This window comes from Spodoptera frugiperda, chromosome 10 (genome assembly GCF_023101765.2).
Source record: "Spodoptera frugiperda isolate SF20-4 chromosome 10, AGI-APGP_CSIRO_Sfru_2.0, whole genome shotgun sequence".
Lineage (NCBI taxonomy): Eukaryota > Metazoa > Arthropoda > Insecta > Lepidoptera > Noctuidae > Spodoptera > Spodoptera frugiperda.
Genome location: NC_064221.1, coordinates 7,873,393 through 7,889,987, shown reverse-complemented (window position 1 = coordinate 7,889,987; position 16,595 = coordinate 7,873,393). Strand labels below are relative to the sequence as shown.

The 16,595-nt window shown below is 41.7% G+C and overlaps 1 protein-coding gene across 3 annotated transcripts; it reads left to right on the top strand.

Annotated features, from left to right (window-relative positions):
• The first annotated feature begins 885 nt into the window (after nucleotides 1-885).
• LOC118277616 (venom serine protease-like) lies at nucleotides 886-16,424 on the top strand. Of its 3 annotated transcripts, none has more exons than XM_050696520.1 (10): nucleotides 886-1,058; nucleotides 5,969-6,045; nucleotides 6,628-6,768; nucleotides 7,996-8,122; nucleotides 12,268-12,386; nucleotides 12,816-13,014; nucleotides 13,705-13,768; nucleotides 14,691-14,824; nucleotides 15,528-15,679; nucleotides 16,153-16,424. In XM_050696520.1, the coding sequence occupies exons 1-10, from the start codon at nucleotides 1,043-1,045 to the stop codon at nucleotides 16,333-16,335; spliced, it is 1,212 nt and encodes a 403-aa protein (XP_050552477.1). In that variant the 5' UTR covers nucleotides 886-1,042; the 3' UTR covers nucleotides 16,336-16,424. The 3 variants fall into 3 exon arrangements, with proteins under 3 accessions (XP_050552477.1, XP_050552478.1, XP_050552476.1); XM_050696521.1 differs by lacking the exon at nucleotides 886-1,058 and adding an exon at nucleotides 4,565-4,655; XM_050696519.1 differs by lacking the exon at nucleotides 886-1,058 and adding an exon at nucleotides 5,257-5,337.
• Nucleotides 16,425-16,595: the final 171 nt, after the last annotated feature.

The following is a 16,595-nucleotide window of genomic DNA, read 5'->3' as shown; positions in this document are numbered from 1 at the left end:
TAAGCTTGGCGGGCTGGTTGGAGATCGCAGTTTAAAAAGTTGAAGTTTACCAAAGAGTGTTGCTGCAAGAAGCTCGGAAGTGATGACAGATATTGTACAGCAGGTATAGGTACGACACGTATCTATAAGGAAGAAAACACACGGTTGTCGTTGTCGTTGATGTTGTTTTTATAGTAAAGGTAATCTGGAAAACGAGATGACGGATCGCCTGATGGTAAGCAATCATGGACGCCCAAAATACCGTGCGTTGCCGGCCTTTTGGGGTTTAGGAATTTAATGGTTGTTGGGGAATTGGGCCTCCGGTAACCTCACACAACGCAAGCGTTGTTTCACGTCGGTCTTTCTGTGATGCTGTGGTATCACTCCGGTCGAGCCGGCCAATTTGTGCCGAAGCATGGTTCTCCCACACTTAAATATAAATGATAACTCAATCCCTTTGGTAGAGAAAGTACCTACTATTGTCACCTATGCTGATGTTTCTACTAGGGGATCAAATTATCTGAGGTCTGAGTTCAAATTCTCTGGATTTAGAGTCAGACAGTCCGTAATCTTTCCTTTTATCTCCATCCCTTCTATAACATATTATACAAAATCTAATAATATTAGAAAAAAATAAATCACAAACCAAACAGACCTACCTAATTACAAAACCAGCATTATTTAAATAGCTGAAGGAAATATATTGCTATCAGTCGTGAAGCCTTCAGGCGAAGCGTAGCGTGCACTCGTGCCAGATAAGCGCACAGTTATAATTTTTACACTATCTCATTAATTTACGTCAACAAATAAACGAGTTAAAGTAAAAGACACGATTTAACATTACTTTTGTTCTTTATTAGTAAAAAAGATATTATAATTTCTAATTAATATCTTGTTCGTTATAGATAGGTGAAAGTAATTATAATTTTTATTTAATTGGTTTAAGGTTTAAAGTGCAGTGTTTATAGCTCAGTCTATCTACCTAGGTATGTGTAGTTAGTTGTCGATTAGATAGTTAGTTTAATTTACTTCGTAACGTGTGCTGTTTTCTGTGGTGGTCGATATGGATATCAGAACAGGTTTGTATACTCATTTTATGTTTTATTTAACATTTATCTACTAAATTGAAAATTTCAAATTAAACTATGTAAAGTAAAAAAAAAAACAGACTACGAATAGACCCAAAACCAACTGAACAATTTCCCGTCTCCTACAACTGCTACGAAGGATTTGCTACGAGACTACAACCATCTACGACACATGCTACGTAAGACGTTGTAACGTAGACATTTTCTTATTCCTTAAAAAACGTTGCCCCCACACTAGAGTTTTCTTTTGTATCGTGGGTGTGTTTACAAACATACAAGTACATGTGTACTTGTTGAAGTGTTGTTGTTGTTAAAGTGTTGTTTCGGGGAAACAACACTTTGTGGATCACACAAGCTCCGTGCGGAAATCGAACCCGCTACTCGTTGTATGGCAGCCGGTTGCTCAACCACCGCGTCAAACGTTCACAATACGTTGAAATATTAGTGTAAATGTGACAGTTTGTGTGGATGTAGTCGATGTATGTCTGTAAGTCAAATTCATGTCACAACACAGGACCCCACTCAGTTATAAGTCAAATTTTTCGTGCTGCGTGGCGACTTTTTTTAAGGAGACAATATCATTCAATCACTTTTTCCGCATTGGGCGAGGCGAGATCCCGCTCGTGTCAGACTCTTACTGACTAAAAACCACCTCTTTCTACTCCTGCTTTTCGATCCGGAGCCCCAGTATCCCGCTAGGCAGTCCGCAGCTCCAGGGCTTCTACCAGTTGTGCAGTCTCTTTTCTAGGTTTATAGGCTTAAGTCATGTTTCCTTGCGGGGTCCAAGACAATCATTCATTTACCTGGGACGCACCAGACTTAAGTGTTCCGGTGTTTTCATGGTTATATTTACTGTAGATCCTGGCTTACAGGAGTTGCAGCGATTTTGGAAGAATGTGGCGGGCTTGTCCCACCAAAAAGAATATACCTACTAATAACAAACTATACGTATTTGCAACACAGCTGTGATACAAATACTTAAAGCAAAACACTAAAACATGTGTGTCCAGGTGATAGCAAATCAATTATATTATTATTGGGTGTGTAAACCTCGTATTTATAACAAATAAAGATAGTAGGACAATTGTCTTATTGTTTTCCTCAAACAATAACGTTAACTTATTTTGGCAGCGGCTTTGCTTGAATTATTTTTTTAATACCAAACTTCTCGTATCTCTTCCTGAACATTTTATTTCACGTGAGTGTTTCAATCGCTGATGTTAGGTATTGGTTTTTATTGTGGGCGAAAATCATCCAGTGCCTTCTCCCGCCTTGGATGAGACGTGTTAGACGCTTATTGATTAAAAACCACCACGTTCCTACTTCTGCTTTGCAAGCCGGAGCCCCGGTAACCCGCTAGATGGTCCACATCTCCAATTGGACGGAAACAAATCTTTTTGAAAATATATCGATTAAAATGACGTCTCTTCTTAGTACATTTTATACGTAGAAATGACGTATTGCTCTCATTCTTAAACTTTGATTCATTTTTACCTAAGTATTATTATCTTATATGACAAAATAGAAAAATACGTGTCTAATATATTTTCATTGCCTAACTAACGGACTAAATATTTTTTCAAATTTTTATACCTATTCCTGTTCCCGTTCGTAGCCAAAATTGGATCGGGGTCGAAAAACTTTTAAAAGGCATTTTTCTTTGTGAACCTTATCTTTATATCGATAAACAACGTCCAGTACATTCTCCTTTAGTTTTACTATCAAACAGATATGAATCTTTAAAATAGTTTTATTTTGCGAAATAGTACCTACTCGATTTGCTGATGTTTTTCAAGATTTTCGCCTTTGATTTAACTATGATAAGCAACCCAAAACGATTATAAAGATTGTATCTACCTATTAAAACTGATAGACTTAGGTAGGCACTTTTGAATACATATTATCATACAAATTTTTCCTCTGTCGATGCCGCTTCAACTAAGAAAAATTCTCTCTGATATGTTTCGATCCTTATGTTACTAGTTGAAATGAAAAGTACGCAGGGTTTTGTAGTTTTTAATTGTTTGTATTTGAATTAAAATAATTAGTATCAGTGTCATCAGTTTAGCTCACACTAGCTTCATAGCACATCTTTAGTGCAAGCACAGGTCTGTGCATTTGCTGCAAACTAGAACAATGGATTCTCTTTTTAAAATTAAATTGAAATAAATCAAATAAAACTGCTTACGTTAACCTATTCAATGAAATTGGCTTTTAATTCAAGTATTTGGCAGACAGCATTGTAATATTTGCTAATATATTACAATTGCAAAAACTTATTTTTCACGTTTCTTTATTTTTCACGTTTCTTTATTTTACAGCTCAAATATTATTACAGGTGGCCATTTTTTTTACGAAAAACACCATTTCAGCCAATTTGCTGACGTAAAATTTCATATTTTTGTATAAAAATAAATATGTATGCCTAGATCATGTGCGGAATTAATCAAACTTGATCTCCTGTTCGGCAGACTAGCAGCCGATCCATGCTACATCCAGATGACTGGAATAAGGAGAAGATTTAATTAGGACACTATATTTTTTATGGTATAAACCGGTAAACGAGGAGACGGTTCACCTGATGGTAGGCAATCATCACCACTCATGGACACTTGAAGCGTTGCCAGCTTTTTGGGCGTTAGGAATTTAAGGGTTGTTGGGGAATCGGGGTTTGGGACGATTGAGAAGAGGGGTGACTGGAGCTTCGGTAACCTCACTCACACAACGAAACGCAACGCAAGCGTTGCTTTACGTCGGTTTTCTGTGAGGCCGTAGTATCACTTCGGTCGAGCCGGCCCGTTCGTGCCGAAACATGGCACTCCCACACCTCGTGACGGCTGAACAGATTTTGTTGATGTTTATTTGATAGATTGTTCGTTTTCCAGTCATTCCTTCTATAATACCAGAGCACTTATAATGCCTCTAACTTTACAGGTAACCATTTACTATCAGCAAGCCTGTAAGCATTGTAGCTACTCATTACAGGATATTTCAAAACTATCCATTCTTAAACTACGGACATGGACTGTTTTATCCAAACCCGCTCTAAAAAACCTAGTCAGATAAAGGCCTTTCGGTCCGTCGGTCGAATCCGAAACCTCCTTACCACTTGTTAATATTTTACACCACCCTATAAAAGATAGTGTGATCCTTTTATCACAATAACAATAAGATAAATTCACTTTAAAGTAATATTTATTTCTTATCACATTAACCGCCGTACTCAGAATGGTTATATGACTCAGTCCTTAGCAATTGTTTTCGGAACAAAATCTTAACTAATGGCATTACTCAGAAACATTTAATGATTACTTAAACTATTCCTTAGTAACGATTTTGTATCGAATACAAACACTAAGGACTAAGTTGAGTAACCATTAAACGACTCTGAGTACAGCAGTAAGTAATAGATTTAGTAATCATTAAATGTCTCTGAGTACGGCAGTTACTAGCACATTGATAAGAGAGTAATTGGGAAAATACAATACATGCCGTAAATCGCTAGTTTAGTCTGTGGTAAGCTAGCGGGCTTAGTTCATTTTCCGACTGTGTACATATTGAGCATTGAAGTATTGAGAGGAGAACAAGGTAGGTACTTTGAAATTATAATATTTATGCCATATCCTGAAACCATATCTTAATCAAAATTCACTTAGTGTGACGTAGAACCAAAACTAAACCCTTACTTGAACTGGCGATCCAGAGCTACGGACTACCTAGCGGGTTCGGGACTTCTCCCTCCTTGGGCGAGGCGAGAAGGAGTGTCAGCTTCTTACTGACTAAAAACCACCCTGTTCCTACTCCTGCTTTTCGAGCCGGAGCCCCGGTAAACCCGCTAAGTAGTCCGCAGTTTTTGTAACTACTTAAACTCAGTTTCAAAGTTACTTATTTTTTCTACAACGTCTTTTCTCACGCTGCCATGATGGCGCCTATAGTTAATAACCATACATTTTTTTTATCAATAGAACAATAATTTAACAATAGTCAAATTCGATACTATAAATTATAACACCAAAACCTTCACGGAAGATATCACGGGTATAATAAGCACTCGTAAATTTTCCTTAAGCGACAAAAGTTGAAACAATAGCCGATCGACGTAAACAAGAAATGGTGTGAAACAATATGATTGTAGAATTTGTTCAGGTGAGGCAGCAAACTTTTATTATGCAAATTTTCTAGCAAATACTAAAATAATTTGCATGTCTCATGCTTCTAGTGTATGATATTAGTCGTTTAATAGCGATGGTCAATGTGGGCTGTGCAGAAAGTAGGTTTATTTTAATTTTGTTGAAAAATAGAGATTTCAAACTTGGGCGGTTGTGGTTAAACCGCAGCGGTTTTTAACCGCGTAAGTTTGGGATACAAGAAAACGAATTCAAGTATAAACCGCGGTTGGTTATAAACTGTAAAATGTTATAAAATTGTCTCAAATAACCGGCATTATTGATTTTTAATTCATAACGGACTTCAGTGGGTTAGATAAAATCTAAATATCACGGTTTATTTAATCGCCATGCGTGCTTTTTGAGCGGTTTCGCGGTTTGGCCGTAAAAACGTAGTGCGGTTAATTAAAGAGAAGGAATAAAGTGACTAAATAAGTGATAGATAAAAAGTCGAAGACAGAGAATGATCACAGATGGATATTAAATAAACTGTTTGCAGAATGTTGTGAAAGAAAATAAATAAACTACTGTAAGATTAGATGAAGAGGGAGTAAGGAAAAGAGACAAATTTTTTGCACCTGATAACTGCAGGCAGTAAAGTACTTTAGTTTAGGATATCGAACTATTAGTTAGGGATCATGAACCAGAAATATGTGTACACCTGTACTGGATTAGGCTCCCGACAGATGCTACAATAGACTGATGATGTAATAATATCTTGTGGTTTTGTTTCAGAGATGAAGTTCGCTTTGTTACTGCTGCTATGGCTGGTGAACCATTCGCTATCCCAAAGCTGTGATTTCTATACAGACGTAAGTTCTATACAGACATTTTTTATATTTCATACGTGAAAAATATTAACTAGGTACTTCCCCATTAAGTGTGGGAGAGCCATATGCTTCGGCACGAATGTTCCAGCTCAACCGGAATTATACCACGGCCTCACCGAAAACCGACGTGATACAACGTTTGTATTGTGTTTCGTTCTGTGTACCGAGGGCCAAATTACCTCCCTTCCTAATCTTCCCAATCCCAGATGCCCAACAACCCTTAAATTCCTAACCCCTAAAAGTCATCGGCAACGCACTTGTAACGCCTCTGATGTTTCGGATGTCCATGTGTGGTGGTGATTACTTACCGTCAGATGATCCGTCTGCTTGTTTACCGGCTTATACCATAAAAAAAAACATTTTTTTTTGTAGCTTAGGGCGGTATATGAGCCGAACGATCAGTCACCTGGTAAGCACGGTGCCGCCCATGGACAGTGTGGCCACTCGCAATATTAGAGGAGTTACAAGTGCGTGGATGGATTTTTAGTGATTGGGAATAAGTTTGAATAATCAAAGTTACCGGTTATGACATTATCGCTGACAATTTCTTTGTTTTGTCGACAGGTTGCAGCCGGGAGCTCGCAGATATTCTCAAACCCAAACTATCCTGGGTCTTACCCACCAGGTATACAATGCAGGTGGACCGCCAGATGTCCTCAAGGGTACAACTGTCGGCTTTCTTGCCCACAAATACAAATACCCCAGGTAAGATTTATACTAAGTTTTTTTAAAGATATTAAAGAGTTCAAGCCTCCTTGTGCGAACTGCTAGGGAGTTTAACTCCTTGCCAGAGTCTGTGTTTCCTGATGGGTATAACATGGGTGTCTTCAAAGCCCGAGTGAATAGGTTGCTTATGGGCAGACGTGCTCCATCGTAGGCCGCATCATCACTTACCATCAGGCGATATAGCGGCTAAACGTCGGCCCATTTAACATAAAAAAAGAGTATTATAGTATACCTACTAGACTAATTACTTATAAAATTACTGTATTTTTAAAATGGATTAACAATTTCATTGTTATTCGAAACTATGATAGCTATGTGATGCAATTTTTGGATACAAATTACTGAACACTACTTTAGCGCCATCTACGTAAACGATTGACTTAACTTGAAACATGTTGTTGTCTTTAGAAATATGTTTTTTTGCTGTTATTATGACCATTATTATCGGTCATAAAGTGATTGATAATAATCGATAGTCCGATATTAATCGATAGTCCGATATTAATCAATAAATCGATATAAAGTATTGATGATAATCTAATCCATACCCTAATAACATTAAAAACTGATGTCATTTCATTACAAAAGGCGTTGGGGAGAGATAATTTTATTACATTCGTATTTAACGTAAAATAATATAATTGGTTGGTTTTCCAAATATTAAGGAAAATGGGTATAGAATGGTGTAATCTTAATATATACCTATATCTATGTACTTATCTATATAGGCAATTATCACTTGTAATATCAAAATGATTGAATCAAAAAGAGAAAAGGGAAACCATTCTCGAAAGAAATTGAGATTAAGTCAACAAACGTTAGTCATTTCAAACCAAACAACGTCTATTAAGTGTGGGAGAGCCATCACAGAGTACAATAATATAAAAGGAGAGCCATGCTTCGGCACGAATGGGGCGGCTCGACGGGAGTGATACCACGGCCTCCAGAAAACCGACGTGAATGAATGCTTGCATTGTGTGAGTAAGGTTACCGGAGGCCCTATTACCCCCTTTCTTATTCTCCGATTTCCTATCAACCCTTAAATTCCTAACACCCACAAGGCCGGTAAAGCACTTGTAACGCTTCTGGTGTTTCGGATGTCCATGGGCGACGACGATTGCTTACCATCAGTCGATACGTCTGCTCGTTTACCGTCTTATACCATAAAAGAAAAGTCTCCTAATTTTGAGCATCTTCTTATTCCAGTCATCTGGATGTAGCATGGATCGGCTGCTAGTCTCCCGAACAGGAGATCCTCAGCTGAATGCTGCGGATACATACTGCGGGCCGGGCTCTATATACCTTACTTCGACTGGTCAACTACTCACCGTTGGTAAGGAGTTCTTTTTATTAGAATCAGCAACAAATTACTTAAACTGTCTTTTTGTAAGTCGTCTGGTCACCGGTTATGCTATATACAGCTGCATATCTGCAATTCTAGAGCCAAAGCACCCGAGTAGAATATTAAAAAAAAAACTGGAGATTTTTTTTACTGGAAACCCTGTGCAGCTAGGCTGTTCCGTACGAAATGAGAGCGCGTTCGGCGCTCCGATTGGCTAGCTCGAATAAACCAACCAATCGAAGCGCCGAACGCGCTCTTGTTTCGATTTTTTTTTTTTTTTTTTTTTATTGTTAAATGGGACGACGTTTGGCCGCTATCTCACCTGATGGTAAGTGATGATGTGGCCTACGATGGAGCACGTCTGCCCATTAGCAACCTATTCACTCGGGCTTTGAAGACACCCAGGTTATACCCATCAGGAAACACAGACTCCGGCAAGGAGTTCCACTCCCTAGCAGTTCGCACAAGGAAGCTTGAAGCGAAGCGCTTCGTGCGTGTGGGTGGGATATCCACCATGAATCGGTGACGCCTCGCCGATTGTCTTGTGGTTCGATGATGGAAAGGACTAGGAGGAATCAAGTTGTGCAATTCCCCCGCACACTCTCCGAAATGTATCCGGTAAAAAACGGAAAGGCTTGCGACCTTGCGCCTGTGTTCAAGGCTTTGAAGCCGGGCCTCCACAAGCGCATCATCGTTGATGAGCTTCTTGGCACGCCTTTCAATGTGTTCGAGCGCATCCAGCTGGCATTTAGCCGAGCCGTCCCAAAGGTGAGAACAGTACTCCATACATGACCGAACCTGCGCTTGGTACAGGCTCAGCAGTTGTTCTGGTGTGAAGTACCGTCTCACCTTCGAGAGGATACCCAATTTCCTACCAGCCAGATGCGCCTTCGACTCTATATATGAGCCGAAGTTTAGCGTTGGCGATAGAGTTACGCCAAGAAGCTCTAGATGATCCGATACTGGAACAGATACATTTCGGAAAGTAGGAGCCAGCGGAAATTGACTCCGTTTGGCGGAGAATAGACACGCCTGGGTTTTGGTAGCGTTGAACTTGACCAAGTTGGCGTCTCCCCAATCGGAGACCGCCTTCAAGGACGAGTTCAACCGTTCGACCATGGATTCTCTTAGAGACTGGATCTGTGTTCCGCTAGTCCGCGCATCGGACACATACCTTTCAACAACTGTGCTGTCATCTGCATACCCAAAGATACCGGGCTTAAGCAGGTCGTTGATGTGCAGCAAAAAGAGCGTTGCTGAAAGTACTGACCCCTGAGGAACTCCGGCGTTGATGCCAAATTGGTCAGACGAGCAGCTATCGATGACTACTCGAATTGACCGATCCCTCAGGAAGTCTGCAATCCATTTGCATAGATCAGTGGGAAGTCCATATGCAGGAAGCTTGCCGATAAGGCTGTCGTGCCACACCCTATCAAAGGCCTTTGATATATCGAGCGAGACCGCTAATGCCTCCCCGTGCTTCTCGATGGCCTCGCTCCAGATGTGAGTGGCATACGCAAGAAGGTCCCCAGTAGATCGGTTGCGGCGAAACCCATATTGCCGATCGCTGAGGAGGTCGTTACCTTCAAGGTATGCCAGGAGCCTGTTGTTAAGTACACGTTCCATACTCTTGCAGAGTATGGACGTGACCGAGATAGGTCGGTAATTATTAGGGTCGGCACGACTACCTTTTTTGGGCACAGGCTGCACGTTGGCCAGCTTCCATGCAACCAGCACTTGACCCGTCTCCAAGGAAAGGCGAAACAGACGTGTCAGGACTGGAGACAACTCAGGCGCACAGGTTTTTAAAACTACGGCTGGGATTCCGTCGGGTCCACTGGCCTTGTTCACGTCGAGATTACGCAACGTCTTATACACCTCCTTCTGTCGGATGCGAATTTTGGACATTTTCGTCTCGCATACGTTATGTAGAGAAGGAGGTATAGCGCCACCAGTATCAAGACGTGAAGACTCCGCAAATAGAGAAGCAAACAAGTTCGCTTTCTCTACTGCGGTGTGAGCCAGCGTCCCGTCAGACCCCAGGAGAGGCGGTAGTGAGGGGCGGCAGAAGTTCGATTCAACCGCCTTGGCTAGGGACCAGAACGCTTTACTGCCCGCTGGGTAGGAAGCCAGTTTGTTCCCTATTCGGCCAATGTGGTTGAACCGAGCCATCCGCAATGCCTTTTTGCACGACTTGGCAGCCCGGTTGAAGGCTCTCTTCTTCTGAGGAGTGTCGCCAGCCTTACGGCGCCTGGCATCCACCCATGCCAAGTATGCCGCATGCTTTCGCGCCTCAGCACGTCCGCAGTCGGCATCAAACCATGGACGAGTGCCACCGATAGATGGTGCGTCCGAGAATGGGATGTAGTATTCCATGCCCTGACGCACCACCCCGGCTACGGCATCCGCACAAGCTGACGGGTCACTGGATGAGAAGCAAACAGGCCGCCAAGGATAGGATGCAAAGAAAGATCGCATCCCATCCCAATCTGCTGACTTGTACCGCCACATCCGCCGAGATCCTCTGGGACTGGGATCCTGCGGGGAGTGTGTAGATACAGATTTCACCAGACAGTGGTCAGAACTACCCAGGGGTGATGAAACTGACACTGAGTAGCTGTCTGGATCAGTTGTCAGCAGAAGGTCTAAGCAGTTGGCAGTTTGCGTATCGACATCAGGCACCCTTGTGGCCTCATGGACCAGCTGGGTCAGGCCAAGCGTCAGCGCAAGCTTACGCATCTCCCTCCCAGCATGGTCAGTGCACTGGTATGGGAACAGCCACTCCTGGTGATGGGCGTTAAAGTCCCCCAGTAACACGAACTGGGCCGAAGGGTACCTCCGCCGAGCCGTATCCGCCGCCTCCTCAAGGTATTGCGCTAATCTGGTCGTCTCCAAATCTCCGCTGTGCGACCGATAGACACAGGCATAGAGAATTTTCTCCATGCCTGTGTCCACCAGTATCCACAATGTAGAGTAACTGGGGTCTTCAAAGTCTCGGAGACGCCGGTAACAGACGCCGTCCTGGACGTACAGGCATACGCCTGCACGGGCAACAAAATTGTGCTCCAGGGTAAAACCTGGGTAGTTTAGGTACGAAGCGTCGGACGGACATCTGATCTGGGTCTCCGAGAGAAACAAGAGCGTGGGGTTCTCGGTCTCAAGATGGTGATGGACCGCATTGAGATTGGAGTGCAAGCCTCGGATATTAGAGAGGTGCACTTTGAGGGAGAGGAGTGCAGCCGCTGTTTAACCCTTTTCTTAGCTCTTGTTTTCATTAAGGAGTGTGAGGTTGCTGAGAGGATGGCAGTGAAATGTTCCTCCACACAGGCGACCCCAGACGCGCACTGCAGTTAGCTACATCAATGGGAGGCCAGCCTGGAGACTGCGGGGACGCCCGAGCCCCCCCATGAATATCCATCGGGCCCTCTCGTCCGGTCGCCAACCGGCACGATGGCGTATCCATGGGATTTTTCGCTAGATGGCGGGGCAGCCTTTCACGTGTGGCTAGCACGCTAATTGGGCCCCCAACTATCTGCGGTCGGCCAGCGGTGCACCGTGCCTCGGATCCCGCTACCCTCCGCGACTGGCCACCCGATGCAGCCACACCAGCGCGCGCCAGACCGGTCTACCCATAGTGGAACAAACATTTCGACCCATCCTCTCATACGGCGGCACCGAGCATCGTGGCGGAACACGGCTAGGCCGCTTGGCGACACGGTTTTGCTCGGTGGGTGGTCATAATGCCGTCGGCCGAAGCCTACCACCAAAGTGTCACCTGGTTAGCACCACCCAGAGGCCACGTGTAGGGATTCATTTTTATGGGTGCTCTCCTACGGACGAGGGTGACTCAGCCTCCAAAAATTACTTTAAATGTAAAGCAAACTCGTAAAAAGGGTAGTGAGTCTTTAAACATAAAGCAAATTCGTACAAAGGCTACTGAATCTGATTTGATACATGGTTAGCCCAGTGGTAGGGCAATTGATTGCTCTTCCAATCGATACCACTTCTTGCGTGAACAACAAATTGCTACTTCGAAATCGGATTTTTAGGTATGATGCGTATCTATGAGTCTGAAATTATGTAGTGTTTTTCAAAGTGCTGTGTGGCCACGTTATAAATCCATTTGTACTTTGCAGGTTTGATATCGAGCCCACAGAGTCCAGGAGGTACCTTCCGTTGTCAGATCTCGGCGGTACAAAGTGGGGGGGATGTTACTCCTCCACCTAGTCAGTGCACCTGTGGAGTTAGGAACCAAGTATGCTAACAATTCTCTTTAATTTTTCACATTTATGATGATGAGTACTAAATGTAGTTCTACCAAAGGATGATTTGCAGTTTGCAGGAATTTAAGTTTTACGTCAGTTCTGTTAATAACGTCAATATAAAGGACAATATTACTATAGGTACAAACCTAAGTTAGGCATTATTTCAGACTTTTTACTGACCCTGAGCATACAATATGGAAATCAGCCATATATTTAAATGAAACTATAAGTAGGTAGTACTCGTCCACAGAAGCATAATACAAATAAATATTTCAAGGAAATAAAAAAATTCCAAACAAAATAAACAATTAAATTAATCAAGTATTAAATTCTGTATGAACAGCTCCATGTTCCTAGACCACAGAAGAGCTGTAATGTCGTAGGTTGTCTAGGAATATTAATTGTATTTTTTTTTCCAGAACCGCATAGTAGGAGGTGTGGAAACTGGCATCAACGAGTTTCCAATGATGGCGGGACTGGTAGATCTGAGCATCCGTACGATCAAGTGTGGAGGAACCATTCTGACTAAACGACACGTGTTGACGGCGGGCCACTGTCTGTACAGACAGAATTACTCCAACTACGCCATAGTCGTTGGCGAGCATAATGTAGAAATAGGTAAGTTCTATGGAAATGGAACAATGTGTGATTTAACTAAAAATCACGGTTTACTCACGTATTATTAATGGAGAATAGCTCTACTAGTTACGAGTCGCAGAAGGACTCTTTATCGGGGGCAGCGTGCGCAGACTCGGCGACGTCGCTAAGCCTACTGAGTAGAGCTTTTCTCCATTAATAAGACGATTTTTAGTTAATTTAGTATGTCTCACAATAGTTATTATAGAAATGTAAAGATTACCTAGATACTACAATTTTTTGTGTGCTGATGCCAGTGCCGAATACATATTTATAAAAACAACTGTTTAAAATCTCTACTAGTTTCGAGTCACAGAAGGACTTATCATCATGGGCAGCGTGCGCTTACGCGGCGACGTAAACAGTTATTTTTAGTTAATTTAGTATGTCTCACGATAGTTATTATAAGAATACTACCTACATCCGCACGATTTTACCTGCTCTACTCGGCACCTATTGATCGTAGCGTGATGTTATATATTATATAACTTACCTCAACGCGTTCGGCACTCTGATTGGTTGGTTCATTCAAGCCAGCCAATGGAGCGCCTAACTCGCTCTCGTTTCGATTTTTTAAACGTAAAGCAAACTAGTACTAAGGGTGCCGGTCTCTGAACAGATTTAAAAATTATGTAAATACCTCCTTATAATATAGCTTTTTTTGTATTGCAGGAGACTCCCCAGCAACAAGAGCATATGCGATATCAGGAGCCGTGATACATCCGTCGTTTACCCCGTCAGTGACAGTAGCTAATCTTGAGTTTGTCTATGTGGGTACTAATATGTGATGCTTTTTGTATTATTAGGTCCTTTACTTGAAATGTTAGACATTCAACTACCTAGCGGATTACTGAGGCTCCGGCTCAAAAAGCAGGAGTGGGAACGGGGTGGTTTTTAGTCAGTAAGAGTCTGACACTCCCTCTCGCCCGGCCCAAGGCGGGAGAAGTCGTTTGATGATTTTTCGTGCCTCAAAAAAAGACAAGTTTTACAAGATATAATTTTCGTGAAAATACATAGGTTGAAATATTGAAATATTGATAAGGCTTACAAAAAATTTTGTAGACTGCATTAATAATGTTGGCAATTGATGGATAAAAAGTAAAAATCTTCATAATGTATGAACTGTCAGTTCTTTAAAAAATATGGTGTGAAATATATGTACTTAGTTATAGGTAAGGACCTAATGATTACTCACTTAACACTCGCTGGTAAAAGCCATTTTCAAATTCAAAATGTTTATAATCATAAAGGTGGTGGTGGCTCGCGTGCTAAAAAGCGCGGGAAATTGTCGAACTGTCAATGTCAGTGTCAAGAATCATGAACTGTCATCTGTCACTGTCAACCAATGATGTTTGTAATGCAATAGGTTTAAAATGTTTGGAAGCTACAGTAATTTTTTGATGTCTACTTTTTACCTTAATACCGTTGTTGCATGTTGCCTGATGGTGGCGGGGGTTCAGGGTAGAATAAAAAGTTTAAGATTTTTGTTTAATAATGAACATTCATTATTGTTGGATATTTTTTTCCTTAATTATTATTATTTATTAAAAATATACATGAAACAACTTATAAACTAGAGTAAAGTCCAACAAAACTATACATACATAGATAAAAAATAAACATACAAATATACATTAAAGAAATTATAAAAATTTCAGCGTCGTATATGATTATGATGCGGCGATAGTGACCACTGCACAGAATATGGAGTTCAGCCAGTTGGTCATGCCAGTGTGTTTGCCATTCAAGTTCCGTGGTAACGACTTCTCTGGATCCAAGGTGACTGCCATTGGTGAGTGTTACCAACTTATTAATGGGAAAGAGAACATGATAAAAAATAATATTATGTATTTTGTAAAGATGTGTTAATTTTTTGTGTTTATGTTTTTTGTCTTTGTTTAATTACTATTTAGGTTGTTTTTATTTGGTTTTTAGTTGTATCTTAACTTTAACTATTCTATTGGCTGTATAACGTATTGGCGTAAGCTGTAATGTTATATATGTTTTGTAAATAAATAAATAAATAAAATAAAAATGATCCAGACGGGATTAACTCTAAGGCATCGTTAAGGACTGCAATATCGAGAGCGGGCACAAGACATATGTATACGCATTTTTTATGTTATAAGCCAGTAACCGAGCAGACGGATCACCTGATGGTAAGCAATCGCCGCCGCCCATAGACATCTGAAACACCAGATACGTTATAAGTGCGTTGGTGGCGTTTTGGGGTATTAGGAATTTAAGGGTTACACATACACTATATGTATTACCTACTGACTGCATGGTTGGCGCGGTGGCTGGCAACCTACTGTTACGCAACGTGTATCGGGTTCGATTCCCGCACGGAGCAACTCTTTGTGTGATCCACAATTGGTTGGGGTCTAGGTGGCATGTGTATGTGAACTTGTATGTTTGTAAACGCACCCACGATACAGAAGAAAACCTAATGTAGGAGCAAAGTGTTTAAATCATAAAATCATAATGTTTTCCAGGTTGGGGCACGCTTTTCATTGGTGGGCCGAAGCCTAAAGCTCTGATGAAGGTAGACTTGGACGTTATAAGCCAGGGTAGCTGCAGGAACACATTCCCCAGGCTCACTGACCGGCAGATGTGCACATACACTCCAGGGAAGGACTCCTGTCAGGTGAGCGGGATTATTGGAGTATGAAAGCACTTCATAGTTTTATTAAGTGTAGAAGGTGATGTCCTGCTTGTAATGCCTCGTTGGCTGAGTGGTCGTAAGTGCTACTGCCGGGCAAAGGGTCTCGGTTTCGATAACTGGGTCGGACAAAGTAAACCTGGGCTTTTACGCGTTTTTCAAAAATTCTGAGTAGTAGCACGGAGTTTGGAATTATGCCCAGTAATGGCAATAGGCTCATGTTAAGTCTATTGCCATACTCACGTTCTTTTCCTATTGGACAGTCAGTACCTACTCTTAGACCGGCTCGAATAAACCAAACAATCAGAGCGCCGAACGCGCTCTTGTCTCGTTTCGTTCGCGCTATCATACTAAGGGTACTAAAACCCATAGAGTTCCATCTTCTACAACCCTTACATATTTCTTTAGCTGGTGATAAGTATGGTGTGCAAGATCTTAATCATTTCTTATGTCCTCAGGATGACTCTGGCGGTCCTCTCCTCTACACAGACCCTCAGACTGGTCTCCTCTTCAACGTGGGCATGGTGAGCTATGGCAACTTCTGCGCTTCCGAGAACCCCGCGGTGAACACCAGGGTCACCACTCTCTTGGACTGGATCGTGGCTAACACTCAGCCTGTATCGCAATACTGTGTCAAATGATTCCTTTCTGACTTTGTGAAACTGTGACTTTGTGAAACGTCTTAAAATCTAAATTCGATATTGTTGATTATTAAAAACATATATATGTACTTTGTTGTCTTATTTTATTTTTTATAAATAAGTAGTTTTGAAGAATTTACATGAATTTGTGGGCCAGGGCCGTCAAAATCAAGAAAAATGCAGCTAGAATCTATCCATCTTTGGCGTGTAGGAGAGTTTGCAAATATTTTTACTTGTAGTAAAAGAAACGTATATTAATC

Coding starts and splice junctions, on each gene's coding strand:
- LOC118277616 (XM_050696519.1), top strand. CDS start 5,277: ATGCTTCTAGTGTATGATATTAGTCGTTTAATAGCGATGGTCAATGTG. Junction 5,338..5,968: donor CAATGTGGGCTGTGCAGAAA/GTAGGTTTATTT, acceptor GTTTTGTTTCAG/AGATGAAGTTCGCTTTGTTA. Junction 6,046..6,627: donor GCTGTGATTTCTATACAGAC/GTAAGTTCTATA, acceptor TTTTGTCGACAG/GTTGCAGCCGGGAGCTCGCA.